Source organism: Mytilus trossulus, chromosome 11 (assembly GCF_036588685.1).
Source record: "Mytilus trossulus isolate FHL-02 chromosome 11, PNRI_Mtr1.1.1.hap1, whole genome shotgun sequence".
NCBI classification, from domain to species: domain Eukaryota; kingdom Metazoa; phylum Mollusca; class Bivalvia; order Mytilida; family Mytilidae; genus Mytilus; species Mytilus trossulus.
Window position 1 is genome coordinate 51057739 of NC_086383.1, and position 18095 is coordinate 51075833.

General features: G+C 37.7%; 1 protein-coding gene across 1 annotated transcript; it reads right to left on the bottom strand.

Moving 5' to 3' along the window:
* Positions 1 to 5819: 5819 nt before the first annotated feature.
* On the bottom strand, positions 5820 to 7807 carry LOC134690137 (uncharacterized). Its single transcript, XM_063550111.1, has 2 exons — positions 6847 to 7807; positions 5820 to 6796 (listed from the first exon to the last, which is right to left on the bottom strand). Exons 1-2 carry the CDS (start codon positions 7805 to 7807, stop codon positions 5820 to 5822), a joined length of 1938 nt encoding a protein of 645 aa, XP_063406181.1.
* Between the last annotated feature and the right edge of the window lie 10288 nt (positions 7808 to 18095).

The window sequence follows — 18095 nt, forward strand, 5'->3', positions numbered from 1 at the left end:
CCCCCAAGATCTACGGGGCAATTACATTACACCCCCCTCCATCTTAAAAAGGAGGAACTACACTTCCGACAAAAACGACTGTATAATCTTACTAAAAACTCCCAAGGGGAAGACTGGCAACGTCTTTTACTAATAAACCATGATACAGTGTATGCTAAGTATCCAACCCCCTAAATCCAGGATAAGGGAAAAATTGACAAAACTTAATATTTCCCAAGAAAAAAAATAATTTAATCACCCATGTAAAAAAACATGAAAATCCAGCTCTGAACAGCTATCTCATCTATGGAGTACCAAACTCCCAACAATTTACACACCAGAGTTGCCACAGGGTGCCAACTTCAACAGGTTCTTCAGGACAAATAACAGCCGAACTCCAGGTCGACCATAGCCATATGCTATTCCAACTTATACAGTCCTGGACATGGGTCTCATTACAAGACAATAAACTGCGTGATCAACACATCTAAAAACCCCGACTCTGTGTAATGTTCACATGCATGTACATGTATCAACTGTTCAGACCTTAACTGACAATATCATACTTCAAAATATAAAACTATCTCTATGTCTAAATGACAAGTTCATTAATACCGCCCTGAATTTCCAAATGAAACTAACTAACATGTTTATCTTTATACATAATTTACAAACGACTAAATACTATAGGTCCATAATCCCAAAACTGGGAAGGATGTACATGACCATAAATAATTTGACTCTTGTCAAAAATCCCACATATATAGTGCCTATATATAGAGATGCATTTAACTATTTTACTACTTTAATAGTTAGTATAACTACAATTTACACAATAACAGGGTCATGACACCACTCTTATATCTGTTTCAATTATTCAACATATTTGCACACTTTACATGTGAGAGTGTGCAGCTAAAAAAACTAATAAAAATCACAGAAATTACAAAAATGGTTCACACTCAACACAATTTCAAAGGCGTTAAATCCTGGGAACACTGTTATTTTCTAACAATTTTACTATTGAAGGCGCCTCACCTCAATATGAGGACGGTGACCTAACAGGTTAAAGCATGTCATCTAAGACTGATCCTTCACAGATCAGTGAAACATTCCCACTTTTAGGGAAGCGTTCTGTTACCGTATAGCGGGTTATTTTCGCGGGGTGTAAATTTTCGCTTATTTTCGCGGATAGAACAAAATCGCCAAAATAAATTCCGCCAATTTAAAAGTGTACATGCAAAGGTATTGATAAAAGTTTCGAAACCGCCAAAATAATAAGCGCCAAAATATTTCGTATACCTTATTCAATGAAAATCGCGAAATTTTACACCCGCGAAAATAACCCGCTATACGGTACTACCTTGTACAGATCCGTCATAGAACTTACACTTGCCATACACTGCAAACCTCCATACTGTATAACCACAATTGTTGAAACTTGAGGGCTCTGTCTCGACTTGAGGTGCGAAGAAGGCTCTACCTGGGATTCAGCTAGTTGTGAAACTTGGTGTCCCAGGATAATCGCGGTTTCATTCTCCGAAGTATGGTGTGCATCTGTGTCATTGTCCTCAATACTGGACTGAAATTTTCTCTTTTTGCTAGACGTTTCAGTGTTCAAACTTTCACTCTCATAGTGAATTTCTTTTCTTTCGTCCATTACTATTGTACGTCCTTCTTGTTCAGACTGAACATTGTCTTCCTCCCCTTCTTTCGAAAGATTGCTGACCCATCTTGAGCTTTGTTAACAAACACTGGCCAGAAACTGGCATTTATCTCAGCAAGTTCCTCAGGTTCTGGAGGATTTCTAGGATTGTAGCTAAATCCTTCAGCCACCATATCTTGTTGTTCAGGGCTTAAAAAGTGTAGAACTAAAGAAAGAACTTCCAATTGAGTAAACAAGCAGGGCTGTTTACCGGTCTCAAACTATATCTAAAATAATCTGTCCATCCCATCTCTCTGGGGTTCGTGTTGTTTATTCTTTAGTTTTCTATGTTGTGTCATGTGTACTATTGTTTTTCTGTTTGTCTTTTTCATTTTTAGCCATGGCGTTGTCAGTTTGTTTTAGATTTACGAGTTTGACTGTCCCTTTGGTGTCTTTCGTCCCTCTTTTACACACTGTACGATGGACTTGCATCTGTATCCCTGAAACATGTATAGAACGGGGCACAAAAGACTTCTTATTGAGGAAATTCACCAAGTCTTTGGCAGTAACTGTTTCCTGCCCGGTTAACCATTTTGCTATGAGCATAACCACATAAGCTCTATGTTGGTGAAATCTTCTGTCCTCCATCAGTCTTTTGGAATGATATGTCTGAAAAATTTCAGAAAGATGTTCATCAAAACAATGTCGTTTTACGTCTCTTCTATCTACCACTACTGGGCAGTTCTTTACAGGACATTTACGGTCTGTTGGACTTTGAACACAAGTCCTCTCCCTTTTTCCACTTTTGGGACAAGTATAAAACCCAAGGCTCTCTCTTGATTCTACCTTGTCAACCCTACTGTCTCTACATTGATCAGGCTCAGATCCCTTGGTAGATGTTGAGGCCCTCATGGCTAGGTTAGACTCTACTTGAGGAACGACTGTTTCAAGATGAAATTCAGCATTTTGCCTGCTGGCTGGGAACCTTTGTGTTGACCCTTCTGTTCTGGGTTTCTCATCTGACGATGAATCTGAAGTGTTCTTTCCATGAACAACATTGACATTAGGTTCATGAGTTATATTTTCATCTCCTAGTATTAGTGGCATGTTCCTATTCTGTACAGTTAATGTTAGTTCTCTTATACTCATGACAACTCTATTATGCATGATAAAGTCACATCCCAGTATCATATCACATGAAACTGGAGCTACATACAGTTGTTGATTGAACTGTATATCTCCAATCTTAAACTTTATAGAACTAGAAAGCCTGCATGGCATTGTTATGTTGGTACCAGCACCATGCATGGTAGTCTCCCTGATAACATAGGGCTTAGGCTCCAAAGTGTCAAAAATTGTGTCCTTAAAAATAGCTACTTCAGAACCTGAATCAACTAGAGCGAGTACTTTCTTTCCCGCAATATATACTTCAACTCTAAAGAGTTTGGCTGATCCTAGTGATCTAACTGTACTGATTCCAGATACTACTCCTTCAGATTCATGAGAATCGTCTTTGTTATTCTCATCAAAAGATACTTGTTGAGATGTTGGCTCTTTCTGTACTGACTGTCTTTCTGTTTCTTGTACATAAAGTTCTGTACAGTCTTTGATATAATGACCTTGCTGGTGACAATTAAAGCATTCATTATTCTAATAAACCTGTCTGGTATATCTCCTGTCGCCAGAGTTATTCCCTCGCCCTCGACCATAATTACGAGTAGGCGAATAATCAGAATATTTGTCTTGATTAGGTGACCTAGAACTAGGACTGGTTCCATGTTTGGCTGATTGTTCCTGAACCAAACTGGTTACTGTTGACATCATTTTCTTTATATGTTCTTCTATGCGAGAGAGATTATCCATACTGGACTTGATGCTACCTACACCAAGAACTACTGGTGAGTTAACTGACTTCTCTGAAAGAGACTTCTCCTTCTTGCTAGTTTTCTGAATGGCACTGACTGCCTTCCTAGTGTGCTGCAACATCTAATCATATCCAAGGCTGCATCCATGGACTTTGGTTTAGAGATACAAGCTTCTGTTCCAGCAAAAGTATCATTACAACCCTGACAAAACCTCATGATTGCCTGTTCAGTCATTAGTTGTTCACTGTACCTGCTATAGGCTCTAGTGGCGAGAGTCAACACTCTTTCCGACCACTCCTCCAAGGTCTCCTTTTCACCTTGGGCACATGTCTGAAACTGAATTTGTGAGACATATGGGACATCACCGTCCTGTTGACTGTCTGGTTCAGGGTGTACAACCATGTTGATCCTTGGTGGTGGATTGCGATACTCATTGCTACCAACACTCAGGTCTGAGTCCAAACTCTCTGAAGAAAGGCTCTCCTGTGGTGATTCACAATGTAACTGCTCTAACATAGTTAAATGTTCAGAACGCCTTTGTATTTGTTCCAGGCGACGTTTTTCCCATTCATGACTGGAACAGGCTCCTTCCCTGAGCAAGATGATCCTACCTCATCTTGAGTATCGCATTCTTCTAACCATTGTCTTGTGTTAGAATTGAAATCTTGCAGAAGTGCAATTTGTTCATGATCTTCTGTCCGTTTATCTCTTGGGACAGGATAATAAGGTGGTGACTCATATTCTGGGATGCATGAAATACCTGTATCCTTCAAACTTAAATGTGGACGATCCTCTGGTTCCATATCAATAATCACATGATCAGGCTTTGGAGGCAACATACTCATAGAACATGCTCTGTCACGGACTTGGTCTTCGTGAAAAATCAATTATGCCCAGAATACCTTCTGTCACTCTCAAGTGTGGAATTTGGAATAAAACATCTCTATCAATGTGGATACCTTTTGCCCTAATATCCATGATCCTTCCTGCTATGGGCTCCCCTATGCCAGGTATGCCGGTAAGTTTTAGTATTACCTTAGGACTTAGGTGTTAATATTGATCATGTACCCCTGCATAGTGACTTTGTACTTTACAAAGTTATAAAAATTGATTAGGTGACCTAGAACTAGGACTGGTTCCATGTTTGACTGATTGTTACTGAACCAAACTGGTTACTGTTGACATCATTTTCTTTATATGTTCTTCTATGCGAGAGAGACGATTATCCATACTGGACTTGATGCTACTTCACCAAGAACTACTGGTGAGTTAACTGACTTCTCTGAAAGAGACTCCTCCTTCTTGCTAGTTTTCTGAATGGCACTGACTGCCTTCCTAGTGTGCTGACACCATCTAATCATATCCAAGGCTGCATCCATGGACTTTGGTTTAGAGATACAAGCGTCTGTTCCAGCAACAGTATCATTACAACCCTGACAAAACCTCATGATTGCCTGTTCAGTCATTAGTTGTTCACTGTACCTGCTATAGGCTCTAGTGGCGAGAGTCAACACTCTTTCCGACCACTCCTCCAAGGTCTCCTTTTCACCTTGGGCACATGTCTGAAACTGAATTTGTGAGACATATGGGACATCACCGTCCTGTTGACTGTCTGGTTGAGGGTGTACAACCATGTTGATCCTTGGTGGTGGAGTGCGATACTCATTGCTACCAACACTCAGGTCTGAGTCCAAACTCTCTGAAGAAAGGCTCTCCTGTGGTGATTCACAATGTAACTGCTCTAACATAGTTAAATGTTCAGAACGCCTTTGTATTTGTTCCAGGCGACGTTTTTCCCATTCATGACTGGAACAGGCTCCTTCCCTGAGCAAGATGATCCTACCTCATCTTGAGTATCGCATTCTTCTAACCATTGTCTTGTGTTAGAATTGAAATCTTGCAGAAGTGCAATTTGTTCATGATCTTCTGTCCGTTTATCTCTTGGGACAGGATAATAAGGTGGTGACTCATATTCTGGGATGCATGAAATACCTGTATCCTTCAAACTTGAATGTGGACGATCCTCTGGTTCCATATCAATAATCACATGATCAGGCTTTGGAGGCAACATACTCATAGAACATGCTCTGTCACGGACTTGGTCTTGGTCTTCGTGAAAAATCAATTATGCCCAGAATACCTTCTGTCACTCTCAAGTGTGGAATTTGGAATAAAACATCTCTATCAATGTGGATACCTTTTGCCCTAATATCCATGATCCTTCCTGCTATGGCCTCCCTTATGCCAGGTATACAGGTAAGTATTACCTTAGGACTTAGGTGTTAATATTGATTATGTACCCCTGCATAGTGACTTTGTACTTTACAAAGTTATAAAAATTGATAAGGTGACCTAGAACTAGGACTGGTTCCATGTTTGGCTGACTGTTCCTGAACCAAACTGGTTACTGTTGACATCATTTTCTTTATATGTTCTTCTATGCGAGAGAGACGATTATCCATACTGGACTTGGTGCTACCTACACCAAGAACTACTGGTGAGTTAACTGACTTCTCTGAAAGAGACTCCTCCTTCTTGCTAGTTTTCTGAATGGCACTGACTGCCTTCCTAGTGTGCTGACACCATCTAATCATATCCAAGGCTGCATCCATGGACTTTGGTTTAGAGATACACGCTTCTGTTCCAGCAACAGTATCATTACAACTCTGACAAAACCTCATGATTGCCTGTTCAGTCATTAGTTGTTCACTGTACCTGCTATAGGCTCTAGTGGCGAGAGTCAACACTCTTTCCGACCACTCCTCCAAGGTCTCCTTTTCACCTTGGCCACATGTCTGAAACTGAATTTGTGAGGTTTCTGGCAGTTCTTGATGACCAAATCTCTTATTCATATTAGATATGATATCAGAATAACTTGCTGTTTTGTTATTTTCTAGGAGTAAGGTGTAGTACTCACTGGCTGCATCATCTAAACACCAGCAGAGCTGTTCTCTCTTTTGTTCATCTGTCCACTCAGCAATTTTTGCATAACCAGAAAACTTGGTATAAAAGGCTTTCCAGTTGCCCTTTCTACTATAGCGGAGCGTTTTCGGGATCGAGGACAGAAATTGTCTTTTCTCCATTTTCTCCTTTTTTCTTCTTTCCTGACTGCTTTCAGAACTTTGCCTATCTGTGTCAGATTCTGATTGGGAGTCACTAGACCCTCTAGACCTTCTAGGACTTGAACGACTACGGTGTACTGGAAAACTCCTTACACTTCTTAATGGTGAGAAATCATGCTGTTGATTCTCACGAGGTTTGTTGTACTCAGGTTCTGACCTTCGCTTTGCTCTGGACTGGCGGTATGCTGAAACATTGACATGTCAGAATCACCTATATATTTATGTCTAGGATCACTTCTTTCTTGTCTCCCATAGTAATCACTATTATATTCCTTCTGTCTTGCTGAAGGTTGGTTGTAATGCAGCTGAGGTGCTCCTGATGGTGGAGGTTGCTGCTGTGTGCGAGGCATATGTAACTGAGGCACGTGTAATGGTTGTGACTGATAGCCTGAAAGGTTGGGCTGACCCAATCTTGGGTACGTTAAACCAGGTATGTATTGATGGTTGTAAGGCGTTAAATTTGTTGGTGCTTGTGGCAGTGGTTCATCTCTAGGAGGTTGATACATAGAAATTGGGTGACCAATCATCTTATGTTGTTGAACTTCTGGTACATAACTTGGTGGTTGAAACCTTGGTTCTGGATAATTTGGTTTTTGATGAACAACTTCACTAACCTGTTGTTGTAGCCGCTGTTGAGGTATAGAAACCGGCGCTGCAGCTAAATGTTGTTGTTGCACAGGCTGTGCATAGTTAATGACCCCTTGTTGAAGCTGGTGTAGCCGTTGTTGTAGGCATTGTACTTTCTGTTGCATTTGCACTCTTTGTTGACTCTGGTTGACTTCCAGTCGGTGAAGACTATTGAAGCCATGTTGATATTGGTCGACATAGCGGTGCTCATGTTGTACACTTGGTGAAAAGTGAACATGGTCAGATGTAGGCATATGTAAGAACCTTGGTTGTTGGTCATAATCAGGGCTTTTATATCTTGGCGGAGTCTGTTGCACCTCTTGTTGATGGTTGCAATCTTCCTGTTGATCTACTATTGGGTTTTGAATATGCCAGTTCTGGCTAAGCGGTATGAACATTCTGTCATATGGGACATCACCGTCCTGTTGACTGTCTGGTTGAGGGTGTACAACCATGTTGATCATTGGTGGTGGAGTGCGATACTCATTGCTACCAACACTCAGGTCTGAGTCCAAACTCTCTGAAGAAAGGTTCTCCTGTGGTGATTGACAATGTAACTGCTCTAACATAGTTAAATATTCAGAACGCCTTTGTATTTGTTCCAGGCGACGTTTTTCCATTCATGACTGGAACAGGCTCCTTCCTCTGAGCAAGATGATTCTACCTCATCTTGAGTATCGCATTCTTCTAACCATTGTCTTGTGTTAGAATTGAAATCTTGCAGAAGTGCAATCTGTTCATGATCTTCTGTCCGTTTATCTCTTGGGACAGGATAATAAGGTGGTGACTCATATTCTGGGATGCATGAAATACCTGTATCCTTCAAACTTGAATGTGGACGATCCTCTGGTTCCATATCAATAATCACATGATCAGGCTTTGGAGGCAACATACTCATAGAACATGCTCTGTCACGGACTTGGTCTTGGTCTTCGTGAAAAATCAATTATGCCCAGAATACCTTCTGTCACTATCAAGTGTGGAATTTGGAATAAAACATCTCTATCAATGTGGATACCTTTTGCCCTAATATCCATGATCCTTCCTGCTATGGCCTCCCCTATGCCAGGTATGCAGGTAAGTATTACCTTAGGACAGGTGTTAATTATATTGATCATGTACCCCTGCATAGTGACTTTGTACTTTACAATATATAAAAATTTATTTCACTTTATTCAATATAATTCACATAATTATATATATACACGGATCAACAATAATTCTTTATTCAATAAAAACTCAATTCAAAAATAAAATATACACGAAACACTATAAAAGCAAACTGCTCTTGTGTTTGTTTACACCCGTTTGTTTACATCTTTACACAGAATCCAAGATGGCGACAAAATCTCGCCGCTCACGTGACCTCGCTATCACTAAAGCAAACTTTTCAAAAAGTTTTTCCTCAGCCAAAAAAACTATACAAATACGATGTATTTCTACTGACTTTCACATAGAAAGTATACCACCGGACCCCGTTTGTCTCCCATAGACAAAATACTTATTTTTAGATTTGACTGAAGGCACTCAAAATTTTGGAGTGATGCCAAAATGGCGTCCTATCCCCTGCAGGACCAAATTTTAAACCACCCGCAACTACTTGTAAAGTGTTATTTGGCCTGTCTCGCTGAGCTCTATGGTTACCCGAGGGGTTGATACAAGCTAAGCTTAGTGTTAGAGTGCCCTTACCTTCCTACAAGGTGTCAGTCCCAGCTAACCTCGTCTAGGCCCAGATATCAGGCGCATTGCCTTGCTCGTTCCGTGGTAAGAGGGAGATGTCATCGAGGAAGAGGCTGGAAGTACCCAACTGTTACGTCATGTCATGTGTCCCTTCGGATCCCTCGGTGATGTACCAGTCCCTTGTGACAGGTTGGGGAAACCCCCAAGATCTACGGGGCAATTACACTACAATGGAAACACCATTTTACGATCTTTCAAGAACCAAAACTCCTGAACGGTAAAAGACAAAATCGTCATTATTAACCTGGACCTCTATTTTGTCATCAGTAACAACATATAAATATTTGAAAGGCTTTGGTTGAATGGTTCATGAGAAAATGCACGGACACGACTGGAAACACCATTTTTCAATCTTTCAAGAACAACAACTCCTGAACGGTAAAAGTCAAAATCGTAATTATTGAACTTGACCTCAATTTAGTCATCAGTAACAACAAATTAAAATTTGGGAAGCTTTGGTAGAACAGTTCATGCGTAAATGCACTCACACGACTGGAAACGCCATTTTACGATCTTTCAAGAACCATAACTACTGAACGGTAAAAGTCAAAATCATCATTATTGAACTTGACCTCTATTTTGTCATCAGTAACAACATATTAGAATTTAAAAAGCTTTGGTTGTATGGTTCATGGGAAAATGCACGGACACGACTTGAAACACCATTTTTCAATCTTTCAAGAACCATAACTCTTGAACGCTAATAGTTAAAATCGTCATTATTGAACTTGACCTCCATTTTGTCACCAGTAACACCATATTAAAATTTGGGAAGCTTTAGTAGAACAGTTCATGCGTAAATGCACGGACACGACTGGAAACTACATTTTTCAATCTTTCAAGAACCATAACTCCTGAACGGTAAAAGTCAAAATCGCCATTATTGAACTTGACCCTCATTTAGTTGTCAGTAACAACATATTAAAATGTTAAAAGCTTTGATTGAACGGTTCATGAGTTAATGCACGGACAACATTTGATTGCCGCCCGCCCGCCGAGCATCCCCAAATCAATAACCGACATTTTTGTCACAAAAATACGGTTAATGAGAAATGAGAAAGACTTCTGAACCAACCCAGCAAAAAATAACCACTGAACAACAATCCCTTTTGTCCACCTAAACCATAAGTCATTTGAGTATAGCATACAATAAGAAACCTTCACAGTTAAATTTCTAACATGATGACCATTAACTTGACCAAGGACTATGTAACAAATGGTGCCGTTATTTTGAAAGCAGTGACCAGCACTATTGCTCCTATAGGAAGCTAGCTTAGGTACCAGTAACTACGAATGTTTGTTAAATGCAACAGCTGCTTATTGTATATTAAGCTAGTCTGGTCACCGCCTCAAATTTGAAAAAAAACCGTCTAAATTAAACAGAAAATTTGTGTATATACAAACAGAAAATGTGGTATGATTGCCAGTGAGACAACTGTCAGGAAGAGACCAAAATGATACCGAAATTAACAACTATAGGTCACCATATGGCCTTCAACAATGAGCAAAGCCAATATCGCATGGTTAGCTATAAAAGGTCATGAAATGATAATATAAAACAATTCAAACCAGAAAACTAACAGCTATTTTTATATAAAAAAAATGAACAAAAAAACAAATATGTAACACATTAAACAATTGCAAATGACAACCACTGAGTTACAGGCTTCTGACTAGGGACAGGCACATACTAGTACATACATAAGGTGGAGGGTTCAAACATGTTAGCGGGATCCCAATTTTCCAACCCTCCCCTAACCTTCGACAGATAAGACTTGTATAACAGTACAACATAACTGAGAATGAACTATTAAAATCAGTTTATAGTTGTGTTCTGATGCTTATTCAAATTTGCAATATTTTTTTTTGTAAATATATGGACATAATATATATAATAAGAGTAAAATCTGTGTTCATTTTAAAATCAACTGGTGTGATTTATAAATAGCAAATGATGTTACTAACCCCATTCAAGGTTACTCGTTATATAATCTATAATAATTATGTAATCTTAAAATGTAACAAGGACAATAAATCATGGATTTCATAAGTGTCGAAAAGATAACGTGCTTGTTGGTTGTCTAGACTATTTTTTATGTGCACTTTAGATTTGTGTATGTTTTACCGGATTTTTGTGACAAAAATGTCGGTTATTGATTTGGGGATGTACGGCAACAACATATTAAAATTTTAAAAGCTTTGGTTGAACGGTTCATGAGTTAATGCACAGACAACATTTGATTGCCGCCCGCCCGACCACCCGCCCGCCGAGCATCCCCAAATCAATAACCGACGTGACAAAAATACGGTTAATGAGAAATGAGAAAGACTTCTGAACCAACCCAGCAAAAAATAACCACTGAACATCATTCCCTTTTGTCCACCTATTAACCATAAGTCATTTGAGTATAGCATACAATAAGAAACCTTCACAGTTAAATTTCTAACATGATGACCATTAACTTGACCAAGGATGTAACAAATGGTGCCTTATTTTGAAAGCAGTGACCAGCACTATTGCTCCTATAGGAAGCTAGCTTAGGTACCAGTAACTACAAATGTTTGTTAAATGCGACAGCTGCTTATTGTATATTAAGCTAGTCTGGTCACCGCCTCAAATTTGGAAAAAAAAACGTCTAAATTAAACTGAAAATTTGTGTATATACAAAAAGAAAATGTGGTATGATTGTCAGTGAGAAAACTGTCAGGAAGAGACCAAAATGATACTGAAATTAACAACTATAGGTCACCATATGGCCTTCAACAATGAGCAAAGCCAATACGCATGGTTAGCTATAAAAGGTCATGAAATGATAATATAAAACAATTCAAACCAGAAAACTAACCGCCCTATTTATATGAAAAATTAACAAAAAAATATGTAACACATAAACAAACTACACCCATGCCACTGAATTACAGGCTTCTGACTAGGACAGGCACACACATACATAAGGTGGCGGGTTGAAACATATTAGCGGGATCCAAACCCTCCCCTAACCTTGTACAGTGGTATGACAGCACAACATAAGAATGAACAATAAAAAATCAGTTGAAAAAGGCTTAACTCATCAAATGGACAAAATTACAAGTACAATGTATATAGTTGTGTTCTGGTGCTTAATCAAATTTGCAACATTTTTTTGTAAATATATGGGCACATATATAATAAGAGTAAAAACTGTGTTGATTTTTAAATCAACTGACAGGTGTGATTTGCTATAAATAGAAAATGATGTTACTGACCCCCTTCAAGGTTCCTCATTATGTAATCTATAATTATGTAATCTTAAAATGTAACAAGGACCCACAATAACATATGGATTTCATAAGTGTAGAAAAGATACGGTTGTTGGTTGTCTAGACTAATTTTTATGAATGAATGAATGAATGAATGATTCTTTATTTCCTACATGTATATGCAGATTTTGCATATAAAAAGAAATTAATAATTATTTTCACAATGAACAAAATATCATACATTTTGAGATAAATACCCAATGAAAAAAAAAACCACATTTAGATAAACACACAAAACACATATTCTTATTTCTAGTATACACAACAAAAACACAATTTTGTTCAATCAACGTCTATTCAAAATTCAAAATTAAACCTTTTTTTCAAATAATACATGTCTGAATTTCTTAAACATGGGGTAAACATGTTTTGCTATGTACAGTGGCGGATCCAGGAGGGGGGGGGGGTGGGGTTCCGGGGGTGCGCACCCCCCCCCCCCTTTATTTTTGCCGATCAATGCATTTGTATCGGGACATATGTTTTGCACCCCCCCCCCCCCTTTGCCCTGGGTTAGCACCCCTTTCGAAAATTCCTGCATCCGCCCCTGATGTAATACATCATTCTAGACCAATCTACAGGATCGAGATCGTATACTATATCATTAACAGATCCTAGTTATACTTCAAGAAGATCATCGTCGTCTAAATTGAAAATGTCCACAGATTTTTGAATGCGAAGTTCATCTACAATTTTATAAAACATAACATTTCGCTCTGTGTCGAAAAAATATGGTTGTTGGTTGTCTAGACTTATTTTTATGTGCCAAGGCCGTAACTACCCTTGAGCCTCACTAAAATTTCGACACTGATTATTTTTTTTTTACATATATATAAATATAATAGTCATTTTTTGTTCTGTCTCAACCTTGATTTCTATAACTTGTCATCATTCCTTTTAAACTACAATGTATTCTTTCTGGATATAACTCAGCATCGCAACGGGTGATGTTTCTCGATTACATTGACCTAGTAACGATAATCATCATGGATCTCTAGTTATAAATGGGCTATTGCAGAAAAAGGAAAAGCGACACTGAAGGTAAAGAAGGAATAATTCTAGAAGACTTTTTTTGTGAATAGAGTCTGAGTATTGCATATAACTTAATAAGAACAATCCAAAAACGATAAGTAGACTGACAAATCAAGTACTGGTCATCGGAAGGGGACAGTCATGTCTGCGTATTCATTTCACGAACTTTAATCTTTATCTTTACAGGCGGGTCACAGATAAATAAAATATAAATAATATGAAACATGCATGGATTAGTTTTTATCCATGTTTTTTTAACCTTAAAAATTGAAAGAATATCCCATATTCCAATTTAATACTATTGAGGAATGGTAGAACCTTTAACACAGGATTTCGTCTTTTCTTATTCGGGACTACGGAATTTCGCTTCTTTATATTCGGGGTTTCGGAATCGGACAACCCCTAACCCCTTAATTTATAGATTCTGGAACTAAAATACCACCAACTATTTCCAGAAATACTTGAAAATTACGGACCTACTTGTAAACGTCAAAAACTCCATTCCAATTTCCCCTGTACCAATATCTGGTATACTTACTATATAGATTGATAGAATCATATACTTGTATCTTATCTCATTCTATCCCTAGTTTGTCTATTCGTTGTCAGCATAAAAGCGAGTTTAATGTTTTGTAACTGCGATTGTATGATGGTGCTTACAGGAAAACGTAATTCCCTTTTGCAAACAATACTGTTACTACAGATGCTGCTACGGAATTGCTGATGGAGAAGGAATTGGAAGAAGACATTTGTCATTGTGTTGATGATAATGTGCTACCTTTAGAAACACAGACTGCCCTGAAATGACTGAAAACTTTGAAAAGAGCATACATGAGTGGAGAGATTGTGCGGTCTTGTCATGCTCCATGCAATAAGGATATCAGCAGACCAAATTATGATTCTGAAACAATTTGACTGAACCGCCGTAGAAAAATTTGGCAAACTCTACTGAATCGATGTTTGTTCTATGTTCTGACAGCAGACTCAAATCAGTGATATTTGGATGATTATCTTACATATAAATTTAAATAAAGTTGTTAAAACTTTGGTGTTAGTAAAAGTCTTAAAATATGAAAAAAATATATAAAAAGTGTCCAAATTCAGAAAACATTATCAAACTCTCTAAAAATGCCTAGAACGCATTTTGCACCATTCATTTCATACCCTCCACCCTCCTTCGCTCGGCTCAACTATTTTGCCTCACTAAAATAAGATGCCTAGTTACGGCCTTGTGTGCACTTTAGATTTGTGTATGTTTTTTCTTCATTCTTGCAGCACACCAAATGTCTAACTAGTCTTTGTAAATAGTCTCTGTAGATTTGGTTTGTTCTTACCATAAAGAAATAAAGGGTTCTTTTATTATGCACACATATCATAAAACAAATGCATGTAATTGTTTTCAGTATTTTATTTAAATTTTTCTTTCAAATTTTATTGAAGTAATTGATTACATTCACCAAAGCATTGGAAAGTAATTAATTAAAGTCATAGGAATCGAGTGACCTGTGAAAAATAATGTTCTTCCAATTCTTGAACCAATGCATACAAACATCATAAACTTAGTCTTCTCAATCTGTGCATGAATTTATCAATTTTTTTCGTGTAAATTTCGTATAATCGTCAATTTTTTTTTCAATCGGTCAGTGTTGTTGAGTGAATATGGCAGGTAATTAAAGTTCGTGTTTTGAAGCCGAAGTTTAACGATTGTCACCTGTTTGTAAACAATCGACAAAAAAATCAACAAGAAAGCATGGAAATTGAGGACGTGTTTAACATGTAAATTCAGATGATAGATATAGGAAGATGTGGTGTGAGTGCCAATGAGACCACTCTCCATCCAAATAACAATTTAAAAAGTAAACCATTATAGGTTAAAGTACGGCCTTCAACACGGAGCCTTGGCTCACACCGAACAACAAGCTATAAAGGGCCCCAAAATTACTAGTGTAAAACCATTCAAACGGGAAAACCAACGGTCTAGTCTATATTTAAACAAACTGACAAGAAACGAAAAACACGCATATATTACATAAACAAACGACAACTACTGTACATCAGATTCCTGACTTAGGACAGGTGCAACAAACATTTGCAGCGGGATTAAACGTTTTAATGGATCCAAACCTTCTCCCTTTTTCTGAAACAATAGCATAGCATCACAACTGTTACATAGAAAAACATACGATAAAATATCAATTGGCAGACTTAACTAAATCATGTGATCACCGGATTTCTACGAGATGGGTCACACTGAGGTCACTTTGCATACGGAAAAAATGTCGGGGGAATTGCTGGAAATAAGCAATTAAAACAAAGTAAACTTCTTCTAAATATGAATAAATTAAAGATTTTTTTTCAGATAAAAAAGTATATGCACATAAGTTTTATAATGAAAACTATCCATTGAGTTATGAAAAAAACATATGCATTATTTTTTTATTTAAGGTTTCTTTTGACTTTAAATAGATAAAAAGGGAAGTAAAATGTAATTTGTAATTTAATGGAGTTAATTACTTTCAAAAGTAATTGCATGAACCTCATGTCTGGTCACCACCACATCAAATTAAAAAAACAACAAAAACTTCTATATTAGACTGAAATTTGTGCACACCAGCGGGGGGGGGGGGGGGGGGGGGGGGTGTTCTGATGCTAAATAAAACATAACACGAGTTTTGCAATCGTTATTAGACATATGTGGTCACATCTCTATTATTAGAGGAAACAAAAAAGTGTGTTGACTTTGAAGTCAAAAGGTCTATTTCCAGGGGCGGAACCAACCATTTTAAAAAGGGGGGGGGGGGTCCTAACCAAGGACGAAGGGGGGTTCCAACTACCTGTTCCCATCCAAATGCATTGATCGTCCCTAAAAAGGGGTTCCAACCTCTGGACCCACTGCCCGGACCACCGCCCCCCCCCCCTCGTCGATCGAAGGACACATAATAAACTATGGATCTTCTGAGTGTCGAGGAGATACGATTTTTAGTTGTTTAGCTCCTGATGTACTTATTGAACTAAGGTGACGACTTTCTGATATACTACAGTGGAGGCAAATCATTTTGGATGTAGTTAGAATACCATTGTAAGTCGAGTAAATGACAAAAGGGTTTCTTGCTGCACCATGTTAATGATACTGGTATTAAATGACAGGATTATTTTATAGTCTTTTTATATGATATTTATTTGAACTTAAATTCATTGTTTGGTTTTTTGATTGAATATTCTGATATCAATGTAAACAAAATTGTTTAGTAAGATTTTTTTTACAAATCAATGATTCAAATAAACGGTGTTTTTCTATAATTTAATTCAGTTTTAATACACTCCACCGAGACTGCAAGATCTTAAAATTTATTATTCAGTTATTAGTTTTAGTCTAGACCATCAGCCTAGTACTCATGTACGTACTACTGTTGTTTCGCTCTTTAATTTCTCCACAAACTTTGTGGCGGGTCGTCAATCAACGGACACCAACTTATTTACCCGTTATGGTATATTTCGTTTGCAATAACCTATAATATTATAAGTGTATGCAGTCTTGCATTAAGGCTGTTTACTTCTTTTAAAGTGTAGACTATCGTAGTCTGATTTACAATGCGCAATATGAGTGTCATTCATTCGACTTTTGATTTCCCTAAATTCGAAAGAAGCAGACGGAATATAATATATTCCGTGTGTCCCAAAATTATACGTGTTAAATAGAAATCTTACCGTGTTAATTTATCTCATATCAATGCATGAATTATACCGATTTGCCAAAAAATATCAATTCTGGTGCTCATAGCTTAATAAAAAGTAAACAACATGCATATACAAAGAAGATGTGGTATGGTTATCACTGAGACAACTCTTCACAAGAGACCAAATGACACCGTATAGCTAGGTCACCGTATGGCCTGCTGGACATATCTAGTTTTCATGTATGCTACTTTGTTTCTATCTGATGAGTGAATATAAAAAAGAAGATGTGGTATGATTGCCAATGAGACAACTATCCACAAAAGACCAAAATGACACAAACATTAACAACTATAGGTCACCGTATGGCTCTCAACAATGAGCAAAGCCCATACCGCATAGTCAGCTATAAAAGGCCCCGATTATACAATGAAAAACAGTTCAAACGAGAAATCTAACGGCCTTATTTATGTAAAAAAATGAACGAAAAACAAATATGTAACACATGAACATGTTAGCGGGATCCCAACCCTCCCCCTAACCTGGGACAGTGGTATAACAGTACAACATAAGTGGACGTGGCAGGGTACTTATACATCCCGACACAAAAAGACCCAATGAACAGATCTGAGAGTACTCGCAGTTATCTGACAGCTAGTTCAAAGCCACTAACAACTAATAAAAAAATCATGTCCCTAAGACTAAACACTCAGTAGTTCAGAGAATAAGATTTTTGTACAAGATTACAAAAAATGACAAAAAATTGTTAAAATTTGACTATTAAGGGAAATTACTCCTTAAGGAGTCAACTCAAAATTTTTGTCATATTGATATATTTGTAGATCTTTCTTTGCTGAAAACCATTGCTGTTTACAGTTTATCTCTATCCATTATAGTACTATTAACCAAAAACTAAAATTTCTTTAAAATTACCTATTTTAGGGCAGCAACCTAACAACGGGAGTCGGATTCGTCTGACAATTTACAGCCGGATAGATCTTAACCTAATGAACATTTTAACCCCCCTATAAAATTTGCTCTAAATGCTTTAGTTTTAGTGATACAAGCCAAAAAACTGCTTTTTACCCGTATTTTCTATTTTTAGCCATGTCG